At 33.2% G+C, this 15,903-nt stretch overlaps 1 protein-coding gene across 1 annotated transcript; it reads left to right on the forward strand.

Annotated features, from left to right (window-relative positions):
- The first annotated feature begins 1,674 nt into the window (after window positions 1-1,674).
- Window positions 1,675-15,366, forward strand: LOC148627370 (inter-alpha-trypsin inhibitor heavy chain H5-like). The gene is made up of 12 exons (XM_088571894.1): window positions 1,675-1,882; window positions 4,427-4,584; window positions 6,286-6,393; window positions 6,634-6,869; window positions 7,856-8,001; window positions 8,973-9,258; window positions 10,231-10,907; window positions 11,620-11,707; window positions 12,143-12,205; window positions 12,989-13,099; window positions 13,627-13,977; window positions 14,947-15,366. The coding sequence occupies exons 1-12, from the start codon at window positions 1,811-1,813 to the stop codon at window positions 15,180-15,182; spliced, it is 2,532 nt and encodes an 843-aa protein (XP_088428020.1). The 5' UTR covers window positions 1,675-1,810; the 3' UTR covers window positions 15,183-15,366.
- The last annotated feature ends 537 nt before the right edge of the window (window positions 15,367-15,903 follow it).

Consider the following 15,903-nt stretch of genomic DNA (forward strand, 5'->3'; position numbering starts at 1 on the left):
TACCGATTAGTTTATATTCCCATTTTCACATATTGCATCTAAACTTTTCAACTACAAAAGAATATTGCAATACTTCAAGATTAAGAACTTAAAGTCTAATCGACCTGACAGTTCTTGCCAAAACACTCCATTCAAACATGGTATATCTTGTCACGTCATTACGGGAGATTTAGACATCGTAGAAAATGAATCCCTCTGCAAATTTTTTGAAAGATGTGAGTTGACAGATGTGATTTCATTATCCTAGTAACGTATTAGAGTTCTAAGTAGACTAATGAGTGTCTGTGATAGATCGCATTGCAAAGATCATAATATAGCAAAAGGATAATGTTGTAACTGCAGACAAAACTTAAAACAACTTTGTTTTGTCCACAAGACGCAACACGTATAATTTGTAATTTCGAATAAAGGTAACAACAAAATTACCGGACACTATTACGATTTATAATCAAGTCGAGTCCAAAATAAATCTTGCAAAATAGATATTACACCACCGGAGCAGCTGGTACGAAACTAGATGCGGGGAAGCATAGCATTAATAAGACATATACTACTGCCACACTCTATAAAGAAGAGATGATTAAAAACCATAAATCCGTTCTTTCCTCTTTCGGTCTCCCTACAAAGACGATGTTTGTGATAAAAAAATCCCCAAGAATCAACAAAACTTCGAGCTGAATTTGCAAAATGTACTACAATATAGAAATAAGAGATGCGAATGAGACAGTCATCCATCAAAAGTCATTTAACAAACTCAATTAAACTTCTACAGGTCACTACAGGTCCTCAATGATGTTCAAAAAAATATATGTGAAATTATTAATAAAAGACGAAAATCGGCCTTATCAAAAGAAAACAAAACACGTAAAATTAATAACAATGAGCATAAAAAAACAACGACGACTACTCGCTGGACTAAGGGTTTCTGGCTTCGGAAATGCATATAAAATATGTGGCGGGGAAAAACATGTTTGCGAGCGCTCAATCCTCCCCTTAACATGGGACAGTGGCGGGAAAATTCAACAATACAACGTTTTAAAGAAATCTGTTTAATTCGGATTTAACTCCTTTGATCGATGCATAATACAAGCCCCTTAACAAATAGGACAAAGGACAACAAGCTGTACCTATCTCGAAAACCTCTTTTACAATTTACTTGTCATAGAAGGTCTTCAGTCTTACCATGAAAATGTGTCTTAATTTATGAATTAATAACAATATCTTATAAAATTGTTTCCGCAACTTAGATTTTGACAAATATTATTCCGTTTACTCTTTAGTGCTACATGTGTGCATTTGTTTTAATGACTTTCGCTGAATATTCTTGAAAGTTCAAGTGTCCTAAAATCTATAAAGTACGTTTATGATAACTTCTATAACAAAAAGCTGTCGCAGTAGCAAAACAAACATTACGAAACGCTGCTGAGGCGTTTTGATAATAAACCACTTGAAGAAGGTAATAACATACAACTTATAGACTTATCAGTACAGTGAATCTTAAAAAAAAGCTGCATTTTGTATTATCACAATAACTGTAGACAATTGAAAAATACAGATGGTTTGTTTCGAAGCCAGTTCTCTTGGTATTTTTGTAATCATGACTTATGTAAAAACGGACTTTATAGGTTGAAACTAGAACTATTTCTTATAAGACAATAGCTGTGAATTAATGTATTGCATGTTTTTTTTCAACCAAAGGCAGTTGATGTTATAGCCGTAACACCTACTGGTCCGATACGTTAAGTCTTTCATTAGAGCAATTGGTGCCATTGTACGCTAAGTATGTGAATATTTTAACTTTAAAGGAACAATGAAGACATTGTGTTTTTTTACGTTTGTAATTGGGATCTGTACATGCTTGATATCATCGGAAGCTAACCAGGTAACTATATTTTGATATAATTAAAAATTTGCAAGGTAACTGTATTTTAATACAAAGCATCGCAGGCGAGGCTAACGATAGACGTTCAGTCAAACCGGACTAGGTATCAGAAAAACCCGCAGAAATAGGTCAGGGAAGTGAACTCAAAATAACAGTAGCCTTTTTATATGACTTAAAATATGCAATTCAAAAACAAAATAAAAAATAATAAATTATTATTTACAGTATCTACGTACGGTACACTGGCCCCGTGGGTCCGGGTGTCAAAAGAATAGGCCTGTAGCAGCGCTAAGCTTGTCGTAAAAGGCGACTAAATAGTGCTAGGAAACGTAGCCGGGGACTAGGCGCTCGGCCCACAGAGCATCTGGAATGTGTGCTCAAGGTGGTGGAATGGGGTACCCCTGGCGTGTAACATGCTGGGGTTGTCAGGCTATAATACGGAAAACCTGACCGCAAACCATAGTGATGCACCGTGTTGGGAAAGATGTCACGTTCGTCACGTTCCTCGCACGTTAAAAAACCATGCTGTGGTATTCGATAGGAGTAAGGAACCTTTGCGCTCCGCAACAGGAGGCTAAATTGCCAACCTTACCCATCCCTCCCTTTTTTTATTGGCAATCAAAATTTTTCGACCCTATTATCCTTGTGTCCCATCCCTTGTTTTTCATTTCATCATCATGTTCATTTTATCATCCATTTCATCTTCATCGTCTGAATATAACTGAAATATTGGTGCTTGAACGTTAAACCCCAACAATCAATCAATCAATTAAACGGTACACTGAATTATTTTACCACACTTTACCTATTCCATCTCGTTCCATTAAGCTTTCGTCCCATTTGCTATGTCTAAACAAACGTTAAGAAAAATGTATAAGTGCGATGCTCGGTTGTTGGATGTGTCTAACTCATATTGTATTGGAAGCTGACTATGTGATTTGATCTTTAATTATATGTCATCAGAACCTGACGATGAAACTCTAGCTATATCACCTCGCGGGCCTATGGCCCTTGGGTGATATAGTAGTCTCGAGTTGATACAGGATGTGATACAAATTTTGACATGTAATATTCCGTATATCATCGGATATTGACCAAGTAACTATATCTTCATATCATTTGATCTGACCTGGTAACTTTATCTATATCTCTTCTGAAGCTGATCAAATAACTATACATTGTATTTTGAAATGATAGGACTTGACCACTTGATACCATCATAAGCTTGCCAGCTATTTATATCTTGATATAATCGGTATCTGATCAGGTATGTCACCAGAAGCTGCCTAGGTTACATGATGGTATCATCGGAAGTTGACCCGGTCATTATATTTTGAAATCAATTATTACGCCCTTGGTATCCATTGTCGAGACAGGTTCGGGTCAGCTAGACTAAGCTGATTATTGCATGATTACATCTACAAAGAAACTATGCAATTAAACTATTCCATTAATATATTTAACTTTTGAATAATGAACGGTGTGATTATTTGAATAATGAACGGTGTGATTATTTGAATAATGAACGGTGTGATTATTTGAATAATGAACGGTGTGATTATTTGAATAATGAACGGTGTGATTATTTGAATAATGAACGGTGTGATTATTTGAATAATGAACGGTGTGATTATTTGAATAATGAACGGTGTGATTGGAATTCTATGGTCAGAAAATAGCTGTTTGACAAAAGTAAAAACAAAACAAAACGCAATATTGCACAATATTTATTGTATCGAAAATTATTCAGAGAAGACGTAAAAATGTTTTCTACTCTTTCTTTTGTTTTGTTAAGAAAAAACGATAAAGCTAAGAAAATATTGCAAAAAAATAGAAATTCTTCCTTAATCATACCTACAAAGAATGTTAAGGACGTTTTCTAAACATTTCAAAAGTGAGTAATTGTATGTCCACTGATAAATATATCAGGATAACATGTGCCTTTTACCCAAGTAAAGGTATGATCTCGAATCTTAAAGACAGTACTTAAATCACATTTTTCAAATTTCATACTGAAATGTTATCCCAATACCATATTTAATGACTATTTCTTTTTCATTTTTTTTTTATGAATGATGACTGCATGATCTATTTAAGTGGCGACTTTTCTGCATGTACGTAGGATAATAAAAGAAGTTTTCGAGTTATTGTGTGGAGGGAAGGTTTGCTGAGTAGTTAAGATGCTGGATTTGTATTGACGAGGTCGACACCACTGTCAATATAATGGTCGTTTTCTTAGAGAAATTACTTATAAAAACGGCCAACTAAGCAATATTCTGATTCCAGGTGTGTTATTGAATACCTTGAAAATCCCCCTTTTTCTGCTAATTGAAAAAATATGTCTTGAACATTTAATCAAAATACAAGTATAGATCTGTATTATGGGTTGACAATTTTGTCTTAAATTGGCCAATCAGTTCTGGTTTTGACGTAGCGTAATCGAAGATATGATATTAATTCATAAAAAAGAGAAAATATTGTTTGCTTACGCTGATCTTTGCGTATTTTTGTTTATATTTCAGACGATTTTGTTTTTCATTTCAGAAACTTGTTATTCCTGAACTGAAAATCCAAACGGATGTCCGATACAGGTTTGCCGAAACCAAATATGCTTTGACGATTTTCAATCCATCCAAGGCTAACAAAACATACATAGCAAATATTCCATTTCCAAAAGATGCTTTAGTCAAGAATTTTACTCTGTAAGTTGATATTGACTTTAATAGTATCGACCTTAAAAATACAATTTTACCATTTCATTGTTTTCGTAATACCTAATAGACGAGAATTGGCATTATATGTTCGTTACTCCAAAAATACGGTATAACTAGATAGAAATACGTAGCTTGGTAGAGATTCCTTATACTTTGTGAAAAAAAAAAGATTCTTAATATTCTTTCATGTATACCGAAAAGAATGTTGTCAAATACTGGAATTTTGATCGAAAACATAGTTCTCCAGTTTGGTACATGTACACGCATTTTTCAACATACGGTTGGCATAACAGTGAGAACAAATTGTGCCCCGCTACTCCATTTAGTCCTATATAGTGCTAAATAAATGAAGTATCGTATTTTTGTATCGCTCTAGAACTCTAACAAATAGGCTTCTGGAACAGGGTTATGTTGCTACAAAATTGAAGTCATCAATACAGAAGTTTCATGGTCGTCATCATGAACTCGTGGATCGTTATGGTGTATCCATCTACACCATGAAAACTAATTTATTGAACGGGTCATAGTTTTTCTTTCCTCGTTTGTCTACCCTCGACTTGACTGGTTATGAGCAACTCGGCGGGTGTTTCTAGAAAAGCAGAGGACGCTTACCCTACCGGTGCACCTGGTTTCTAATTTCTTTCCTTAAATTTCATGCGTTTTATATGGAGTCACCTGATAAATACCAAAACGTTTTTCTTAAAACTAAACTCCGATAAAACATTCTCATATTTTGTGATTTCATAGAGTATTCAACTATTCAAAAAATATAATCAAGAAATGTGGATTAATAGAGTAGATTTTGACCGTTTTTTATTTTGGGGGGGGGGTGGTTAAACTAAAAAAAAGTGTAGTTTTCATTCAAATTATCTACTTTCAAAATATCTGAATGTAACGATTAATGGGTCATTTGAAGGACAAAATAAGATGGTCGTGCAACAAATCAACTTTGAGTTAGCCTTTAAATATTTTAATAGTGTCTGCAATGTTGTGTCTCTCAAGGTTTGCCAATCCTACATTGGTTAATTAGAAATGACAATTGAATACTCATGCCGAAGCATTCCAATTTCTTTGATTGCTAGAATTGTCGTCCTATGTATCTTATGGTGTTTGTAGTGTTTTGTTTTATAAAGTTTGATTTGATTTGAAATGAGAATTGAATATTCATGGGAAAGCATTCCAGTTCTATGGATTGCTTGAATTTCCGTGCGAGTATTTGTATTGCGTATGTAGTGTTGTGTCTATTAAAGTTTGCAAATTATTTGAAATGGGAATTTGATATTAATGGAAAAATATACATTTTATTGATTGCTTGAATTTAGTTTTACGCCAAGTGGCAGTTATTTTAAGTTTTTTCAGGACGCCAATCATAATTTGGGTAATCTATCAAACCATGCTCTGTACTCATCTGGCACAGTATGTACGATAGTGACTACCAGTCTTCAAGTCTGGGCCCGGCCGGGGATCGTACTCGAAGCGAGTAAAACACCAAAGCTGTTTCAAATTTTAAGCTTAGGTTAAATCAATGCAATAAACACACTAATATTTTTCTCTCAAATAATTTATATGTTTACTTGTTCAGTGCCACATGAAGCTCCTGTTTAATGATATTTTTTGTATTTGTAACTAAAGCGTTGTGAAGGGACTTTTATACCATAGGCAAATTTTTTCTTGCTCTAATATTTTCAGAGAAATTGATGGCAAAACATATTTGAGTCGAATAGTAGAGGACCGGAACAATAAAGAGAGTAAAAGAGTTGAGAAAGAAACAACGCAAGAAAAAATAAATATTAATCAGTAAGTGGTTCTATAAAAGAATATTACAGCAATAAATACTTTGACTAGTTATTCATAACCACAGTAAAAATTCGTTAAACATTGACTTCTAGTAAACAACCATGGAGTAAATACTGTATCTGTTTTAACTCATTAGTTTGTCAATGAGTTGATTTAGATCTGTTTTTCTCTATTGTCTAAACTTCTTGGTAATTATTGTATGCGAATCTAACGTGTACATGTAAACAATTTTTTCTCCAGATTACAAAATACCAATGCATTTCGGCTTCCAATAATAGTACCACCGTCAAAGTCTGTAAGGCTTGTCCTTACATATCATGAAGTCCTGAAACGAGTAAGGGGTTTGTATACCATTGGGACATTCGTAGTTCATTGCACAAACGTATACAACCTCCATGTACAAATAGCAATCACAGAAGAAAGCCGTTTGACAAGGTTCAATGTGTTACCCGCAGCTTGGCCGACAAAAAACACAGGTATGATGATATCTATAGATATGTTTTGATTAAATTATCTTTTTAATTTAAGTCTGATCATATTTATGATATACTTTTCATCCAGTCGCGTTATACAATTCACTCTCCCACAAAAAGTCGCTTAACTATCAAATGATCTATACAAAGCACTGCTAACTTTTATTACTGGCGTCATAAAACCTAATCTCAGCATCTTACCGAATGATTTAGTTGAACACGAAAACATACCAAAATATCGGTCACAAAAAAGTATTTTATCAAGGTTATATGAGAAACTGTTATTTATACCATCTCACTGTGCGAATCAAAACAAAAGTATGCTTATCAGTTTTGCGTTAGAGATGAAAACTATTAGATGAGAATAAAATAATTAAGTACAGTCATATTAAAATTAGGTTATTTTATTTCGCGCATTGCAGATAAGCCTGTGCACTAAATGACAAAGATGAAAGATATAGATCGTACGGCAGGGTTTTTTTCTTTGGCGGGTATATAATTTGGCGATTTTGAAGCGTAATAACATATGAAAAAAAGTTTGTCGTTTCTTATTTTGGCGGACGATCAGTGATGCACTAAATAAAGTATATTTCCGTGAATTCAGCTGATCAGTGTAAAAGGCTTGCTGCCTTCATGGCAAACGGAAAATCTACAAATAAAAAAAAAAAATGAAAAGTTAAGCTATCGTGTATAACGTAAGCATTAGTACGCGATGAAAAATCACGAGCAGAAAATCATATTGAAATGAAAAGGATGTATAATACCGGAATTCGTTTTAGTCACTTATTACATCATTTTCCCGTTCTTTTTTCATATGTGACTTTGGCGTAAGAAATATCAATTTTTATGAGATTTATTAAGATAATGCTTGCTGTTTGTTTTATCGTAATAAACTATTTCTTAAAAAAAAAAAACAGTTCTTCGATTAAGCCTGTAGTTCTTCCATGCTGTAATAACATTGAATAAAATTATCAACTATACTGCTATAGGTTTAAGTAACAAGGTCAATGTGAGAAGACTTTCAAACAAGACAGCACACATAACATACAAGGCACTCTCAAACAAACAGGAATGTTTACACCAAGTTGAAGTCATTTATGATGTAGAAAGGAGTTCCGAAGCAGGGGAGATTATTGTAAGCAATAGTGTTTTACAAACCCGGATTACTTTTTCGCTTGTTTATATATATATATATATATATATATATATATATATATATATATATATATATATATATGGGTCTGAAAAATTCCCAACGATGTTAGAACTGTCAAATTTGCGAAGCAAATTTTTGGTCGTTCCCTCCGCGGGACTCGAACTCGTACCGCTGTGACATCTATGGCAACACCGCCTGCACTAAGACCAGCGCAAACAAACATGTTCACAAAGTAGCAAACCGATTAAAATAAGATTAGGTTAACGACACGTAACACAAATATCTAAAGCGCTGGCAATTTTAACCCCCCCCCCCCACAAAAAAAAACTATAAAAAAAACGGCAATGTCATCAGGTGCGTCAAAAGGGTAAGCATTTCCTGCTTCTCTGGCGGCATCCGTCAAATTGAAAGCGATTATAATCCGGTAATAGTCTGGCAAAAATAATAAAGCTCCCCGAGAGGAGTCACAAAGGGATACTATCAAAACCATTTCATACCTATCATGGTGATATCATTCAATTCAACAAAGGATAATAATGTAAAAAAAAATAACGTGGAAATGGTAGAAGATTTCAAAATTTTGTTAGCATCATTAACAGATTTAAATTTAAATTTTTTCAGTTAAAAATTGTTAATGCATCATTTTTAAAGTATCTGATACAAATGATGAATGGCCAACTGTTAAAAGAAGGTATGAAATGGTCATTGTCTGCATGTTTACTGAAGTAATTTCTTCAATAATGACATTCTAAGCTGAGATTGGAACGTTCATCGTATCGTTCATCTGTTTATGTTGTAAATTGCGATGTGGCATGTGGAACGATTGGGTTTTCCTCTTTTTTAGCGGACGTAGTCCTTGTCTATTTAAACAAATCTTTGTTTGTAGTATTGGAAATTTAACTTTCGAGGTTCTCTTGGTAAGTAACACAATTTTAATGTTTGTCTTAAAGGTGGAGGATGAATTCTTCGTTCACTTCCTTGCACCTACAGAACTTAAAGCCATTCCCAAAGACATAGTTTTTGTGCTTGATACCAGCAGCTCTATGTCAGGCACACCAATAAGAGAACTTCAGAAATCTATGATAACTATTCTGGAAAAGTTGGCACCAGAAGACAGGTTTAATATATTAGTATTCCAGACAACATTCGGCCTACTAGAGAGTGAATTGCAAAATGTGTCTAAACCCAGTATTAAAAATGCTAAGAACATGATAAAACACATGAGTCCTAGTGGAGGTAAGAATTATAATTAACTTAAATTGCATCGCAAACTCACAGGGCATGACATAGCAGTACGATGGGGTTTTCCAAATAGTAGGAAGCCGCTTTCCCGCCCGACGAATCTAGACGATGCCCTTAAATTGGTAAGAGTTTGGATTGTTTATTATTAATTTAGTTCTTTTGCCATTTCATTCGGTTCCAGTATGCATTGTACGAGTTCTCTCAGCTTTCTCTGTGTATTGTCTTTGTCGATTTAAAGTTTTTATCACTTCAATAATAATTGGTTCTGATTTTATTTCTGTTTCACAAGTTTTAGACAGATTCTTTAAATGCTTCGTGAATACTGTATTGTTTTTTGTTTGATATATATTTTATGTCTTTTCATGCATTGAGTTTTTTGTTGTTAACAAATCGTATCCCATTTCATATCCAAGAGCCTGCTGTTTAACAATTTATTAACTATGATTGTTTAAGCATATGCAATATCTCTCATAGACACGGTCAGTTTCGTTTCTATTTGTATATGAGATCATCAGATGTATATATAATCAATTCCATTGTATTGATTGGATGTATAAACATTATATGGATGAGACGTAGAGTATGGTAACGCGGAAGATTTCACAAAGCGTTTTTTCCCCGATTTGTGCGGAATTTATTTATCGTTTTTATTTCTAATAAATATACTGTTATTGTTTTTATACTGCAAGTATCATCATTGTTTATCAAGAATTTTATACGACCTGTTAATTACATTTCTTTTCCACCAGCCCCCCCCCCTTTTCCCCCGATAGTGGTGACGCTACTATTTACATGAAGTCCATACAAGAGTAGGAAAGTAGAAGGAACTAAAGTGTTATATACTGTCAGTGTTCGTATATCATCAATAAAGTTACTGTCGATGCATTTTGGTTGCTCAAATAGAACGATTGCAGTATAGATTAGTATTATGTATATTTCATGGTGACATGTTTTATCTCGTTTTAGCAACAAATATACACGACGCACTGCTTGCTAGTATCAAAATGCTACATACGGAAAAATTAAAGGACATACGATCACCTATTATTTTATTTTTAACTGGTGGACATGCATCAGTTGGAGTTAAAAATAGACGTGTCATAACTAAACGTGTGCAATCCAGAAACACGCTTGGAATTCCAATAGTAACAATTAGTTTGGGACAAGAAGCAGATCAACTGCTCACAACGAAACTTTCTGCTCAGAATTTTGGGTATTCCCGTCATATATTGGACATTACGTCATCTTCTTTGGTTATGAATAATTTATATGACGAAGTGGCATCAACACTGATGAAAAATCTTCATGTTATATATACGAATAATGTTGTGAATGATAGATATTTAACACGAACGAAATTCCGAATCATTTTCAAAAATGCTGAACTAGTCATATCAGGAAAATTACTTAATAATTCAACAAGTTCAGATCTAAATTCAACAGTGATTGGTCTAGGAGCTAACGGTTTAACAATTTTGTCGGATCCTCACATAATTGTTCTTCAAACAAATACACAGGAGAAGACAGTGAGAAGCATTTGGCAATACAATAGAATAAAAGAAGTAATGATGTTAAAAACAGCCATATCAAATCCGGCTATTTTACAACGACTTGACAAGACGCTTTTGACCTTAGCAATACAGGTTATAAATTCATTTTTTTTAAATAATTGCCCAGTATATCAGCTTTTCAAACGTTTAACTTTGTCACTGCCAAAATTCATATATTTTGTTTCAAATATTTGTTTTATATATTTGTGTTTAATGTCAGCGCATGTCATCTAACCAAATAGTAGAAGTCACATATATATACTTTCCAGAGATATAATTTTATTTAGGCATTAAATGTTTAACGATTTCAAATTTGAACCCACATAAACTTTTAAATATTAAGTACCAGCCTTTCTAAAAACAAATCAGACAGAAGGTGATTCATGCATTTTAAAAACCCACCAAATTCAATCTTATTTCTTGTTCTGAAACAGTTACTGATCACGTAACCAGTCTTCATTTTTTTATTAGGTTGTTGCGCTTTTGAGATAAAAATCATATAGATCGTACATGAAATTTGCACTTTGGAAGAGTTATGGTTCTTGATTTGGCTTCATTTGGTTGGTTTCAGTGGGAAATGAATGTATGATTTTCATAAAAGTGCAGATCTGAATGCAGAAACTATTGTTGTTTTGTGAAAGTATAGCATATGTAGACTGAAAAAGCACCATTTGTTTGGTGGATTTTTCTTCACCATGAATCACTTTACCATTGATAGTGTATGAATTTTGTGTGTACTTAAATATATATATTTTGAAAAAATGAGTATCTTATATGCAATGACTTTAAAATGTATTTATTACAGTACGACTACGTTACACCACAAACGACTTTATCAATCGATACATGTTTCAACAAGGGTCAACCTGATATCATAAAAAATAGTGAAAGAGGTGAGTTACTTAGTTTAGTACAGCGCTAGCGATCATGATTTAAGGTTATATGTGGAGATAAAAATTATCTTTGTATTTATCTACTCTATAAAAAAAAATGCTTAACAAGAAAATGTCGACTGCATCCATCAAAGCCAGAATTATATTTGTATCGTTTTGTCGAGAAAGTTTTAGATACCCCTGTTCTTCCTTCTAGCAGATCTGAATTACCTATCATCGAGCTCAATATCACGCTTTACTTTTTTTTCTATTACGTTAAAGGTGCCTTATTTACAAATGCTTATTCATATCTTGTATTATACATATTAAGTGTTCTTTTCATTGTCAATTGACATTTGATTTAAAAAAAATATAGCAGACCCGAGGAAACAAATACATGTACAATAAAGTATAATTTTATTAAAGATATTTTCATATTTTCATGCTTTGTATAAGTGTATGCTGCCGCATTCCGTCCTACAGAAATTCCACCGAAGAGACAAGGCAGTCGGTTTTCAGGTAACACATTTACATGTATATAACTATAAACGTCTCAGAATGTGACGATTCTATTCGCTACACTGCTCCATCGGATCAAATTGATACAGGGAAGATAATGTAAACATATAGAAAGGTCTGAAAAATTCCCAACGATGTCAGAACTGTCAAATTTGAGTTGCAATTTTTTTGTCGTTCCCTCCGCGGGACTCGAACGCTGTGACATCTGTTACAGCCCTAGATTAATCCTACGAGGAGGAATGACCCGGCCAGCGAAAGCTATATTTTGATATAGCCTAGCTGGCTGAGTGGTCTAGGGCGCTGGACTTTGTGCAGGCGGTGTTGCCATAGATGTCACAGGGGTACGAGTCCCGCGGAGGGAACGACCAAAAATTTGCATCGCAAATTTAACAGTTCTAACATCGTTGGGAATTTTTCAGACCTTTCTATACGTTTACATATCTTCCCTGTATCAATATGATCCGATGGAGCAGTGTACCGAATAGAGTCGTCACATTCTGAGACGTATATATATATATATAGAGAGAGAGAGATATCTGTAGAGAGAGATTTTAGATTTGATTTTTTTAAGTCTTTGCTATTAAATAATCTGAATGGGGTAATTTTGAGTTTAGGAATTTTTTTTTCTATCTGATAATGAATCTAGTCCAATAGTTTGGATATCGTAATTTTTCTCATACCTGTTCAAACAATTTTGAAATTTATGATATTACAAATTTGTTATAATTAACTCTATCATTGGAAATAAAATTATTGACAAAAGCATACTTATTTTGATTCTAGGAAAGGGTGATCCACATTTTGAGGTTACTGTTGAAGGAATTGAGTACCCTCTTTGTTTTGACATAAGCATGGAACCTTACTCAATAATACAGATTCTGCATTTTCCTGGAGGTAAAGCCATACTTTACGTAAATTGTACTATACATACAATGTGCATAGGTTTTGTAAAGTTTAACGACATCAGCATAATAAAAAAATTATTATAAAGAGCTGTAAGAGTCCTCTTGCACAAAAAAATATTTATGTTCTATAGATATGCCAATACATGTTTGCGTAGATTTTACTTTGAATCACATCTGAACAAAATTTATTTTTGATAGAAAATATTATCTTGTATTAAATTCATGTGTCGTTAAGTTATAAAACCCATATAACCCAATCCAAAATGGCATTTGACTTTTTTCAAGCGTCATTATATACTTTCTAGCAAGTGTTACGGTAAAAAAGGGTAACAGTTTAACTACTTGTAATGTAAACTTTATTTGTTTACCATTTTTTTATTTGAAGGCCCGGTGCGATTCGTCTTTCATTTTCTTATATACTGCAATTAAAAAACACTATGAGGGAATCACCTGTATTTTTTTTTTTAAAAATGGGATGAATTCTAACAGCATTTTCTTTGTTTTCTCTTTCTATAGAACTGATTATCAATATTGGCATAATTCCAGAAAGTGATGACTTTCGAGAAGACAAAATGTATATTTCAGACATTTTCATCTGGAGTCAAAATGATAAAATTCTTCTCAATATAGATTCTAAAATTCTTTATAATGGCATGTTTTACAATTGGAGTGCAAATAATTGCACAGAACAAAGTGTTGAAAGACTTACTATCTGCATTAATGGAAATTATGATTTAATCGAATTCAAAATACGAAATACGTTCTGTTTACTTGTAAGGAAGGTCATTCACCAGGACAGGAAGTACTTCAATATTTTAATCAACGACGTAGTTGTTTCTGCTTCAACCAAAGCTTCAGGATTGCTGGGTATGTGTATTATGAATAGATGTAAAACAAAAATCAAGGGGACCAGGATTCGGAGGGATTATCCAAGATAACGACTAAACGGGGAATAACCACATAACAAAAACATAAAACAATCAAAATATCTCGTACATTAAATCGAAAGTAAACAAATTACCCGAACTCAACTAAAAACTCGGAGCATTTTATATTTTGAATGGATGTAAAAGTTTGGAGTAGGAAGTATGGTTAAATATTGTGCTCTATGTTCCCTGTCTTTTCCTCAAAACCATCGTTATCATCAACGCATTTTGGCGATTTTTTTTCACTTTTCACTTTTCAATTTGTTTTAAGGTTTTGTATTATCTAATAAACAAACTTATATACATTTCTCTAAATGTCGTTTTGAATGACACAGTCTTAATTCAGTAAACAATCGTAAAATGTCGATGTAGCGATTTGATGTTAATCAAGTTGAATAAATGTGAAAATTGGTAATTTTTCAACGGTTTATGTTGTACAGTTCAGGAGTTTTTCAAGTCTCTTTGATGATTACTTTCAGGTACAAACATTAGGAAACAAGAGGCTCTCAGGAGCCTGAATCACTCACCTGGTTGAATTTTGCATATAAGGGCAATACATTTAATAAGAAGTTCTCCAACAATTTTGACTCGAGAAGATTTTGATACGACTTATCATAAAGATCATTTCACTAAATGAAAGCTTATTTCCATCTAACATAGTTTTCAAAATATTGGCTGAAATCTGAAAAAAAAAAATCAATTTTTATTTTTCAAGGGCAATAACTCTTACATGGAGTCGTCTGACAACTTTTATCCCTGGAGACTTTTGTTTGTAGGCCTTATGATAAGGATCATTTCAGCAATTTGGCTGAACCTAACCGTTTCTGAGATATATGCAAGATTTAAGCGATTTTTCAAATTTTATTTTTGCCTGAAAATTAATTGGTATTAGTCTTTGTTTCTTTTTTAGCCAATATTCTTAGAAGTGGAATAAGATTGAGGAAAGTGGTAAACAAGAAAAGCCATATCATAGGTAGTTTCAGATCTGCACATCAATTACAAAAGAAACCTCTTCATTTGGTCGGCAAATTGAAAATGGAGAAATCAAGAGAAAAAATATTATGTTGGCATTTACATAAAAATGTAACGAATATCTTTGGAAAAGACTTTTTTCTTCGTAGCCTCTTCCATTCAGGAAAAGTATAGACTTCATATTCAATGGGATCTAGACAGTGTGGAATGGAAAAAATGACTATTGGAAGTAGGGCTATGGGGCGGTGGGAAGTTTCTCTGATAAATGTATATTTTTTTAGGTTTTGTATGTCCTGTTTATATTGTATTTCAAATTGTCGATATAGTGGAACACACCTAAAATGTGTTTGTACTTGTTTTCTAGTCTATTTTATTCAACAATGGCACACCTCTTAAAATGCTAAAATATGTCTACACATAAAGTAAATAGTAAGCGATGAAAGTCTTGTTGTAGATTGGTGAATGTTCAAGGAAAACAAAGAAACTGAAGCCAAACTTGCATGTCTATGTCATAATATAATTACATAGTATTAGAGATATTACAGTGTGAACTGTCCATTATGATGTATTGCTATATTGTTATTATGAAAATGCGAATATTGCAATATGTGAACAGCTTGATATTTAATAAATTTAAATATTTACTAAAAGTGTAATATGATAAAGATATTTGTAGAAATTACATCCGTATCAGTGCAATATCTTGATCCACGAATAAAATAAATCCACATTTTAGTATTTAGTAGGTTTCGTTTCCAGATAAGGTAAGTTCCCTATTTCAAAGCACCACTCAGTAGACCTTCTTATACAAATGATCAATGAAACGAAACAGCTAGTGAGCAACTCGGCCGTTGGGTTTTTTCTAGAAAATCAGAGGACAGGACACTTATCGCTG

This window comes from Perna viridis, chromosome 1, assembly GCF_037379345.1.
Source record: "Perna viridis isolate PV_CMFRI_1.1 ecotype Kerala chromosome 1, ASM3737934v1, whole genome shotgun sequence".
NCBI lineage: Eukaryota > Metazoa > Mollusca > Bivalvia > Mytilida > Mytilidae > Perna > Perna viridis.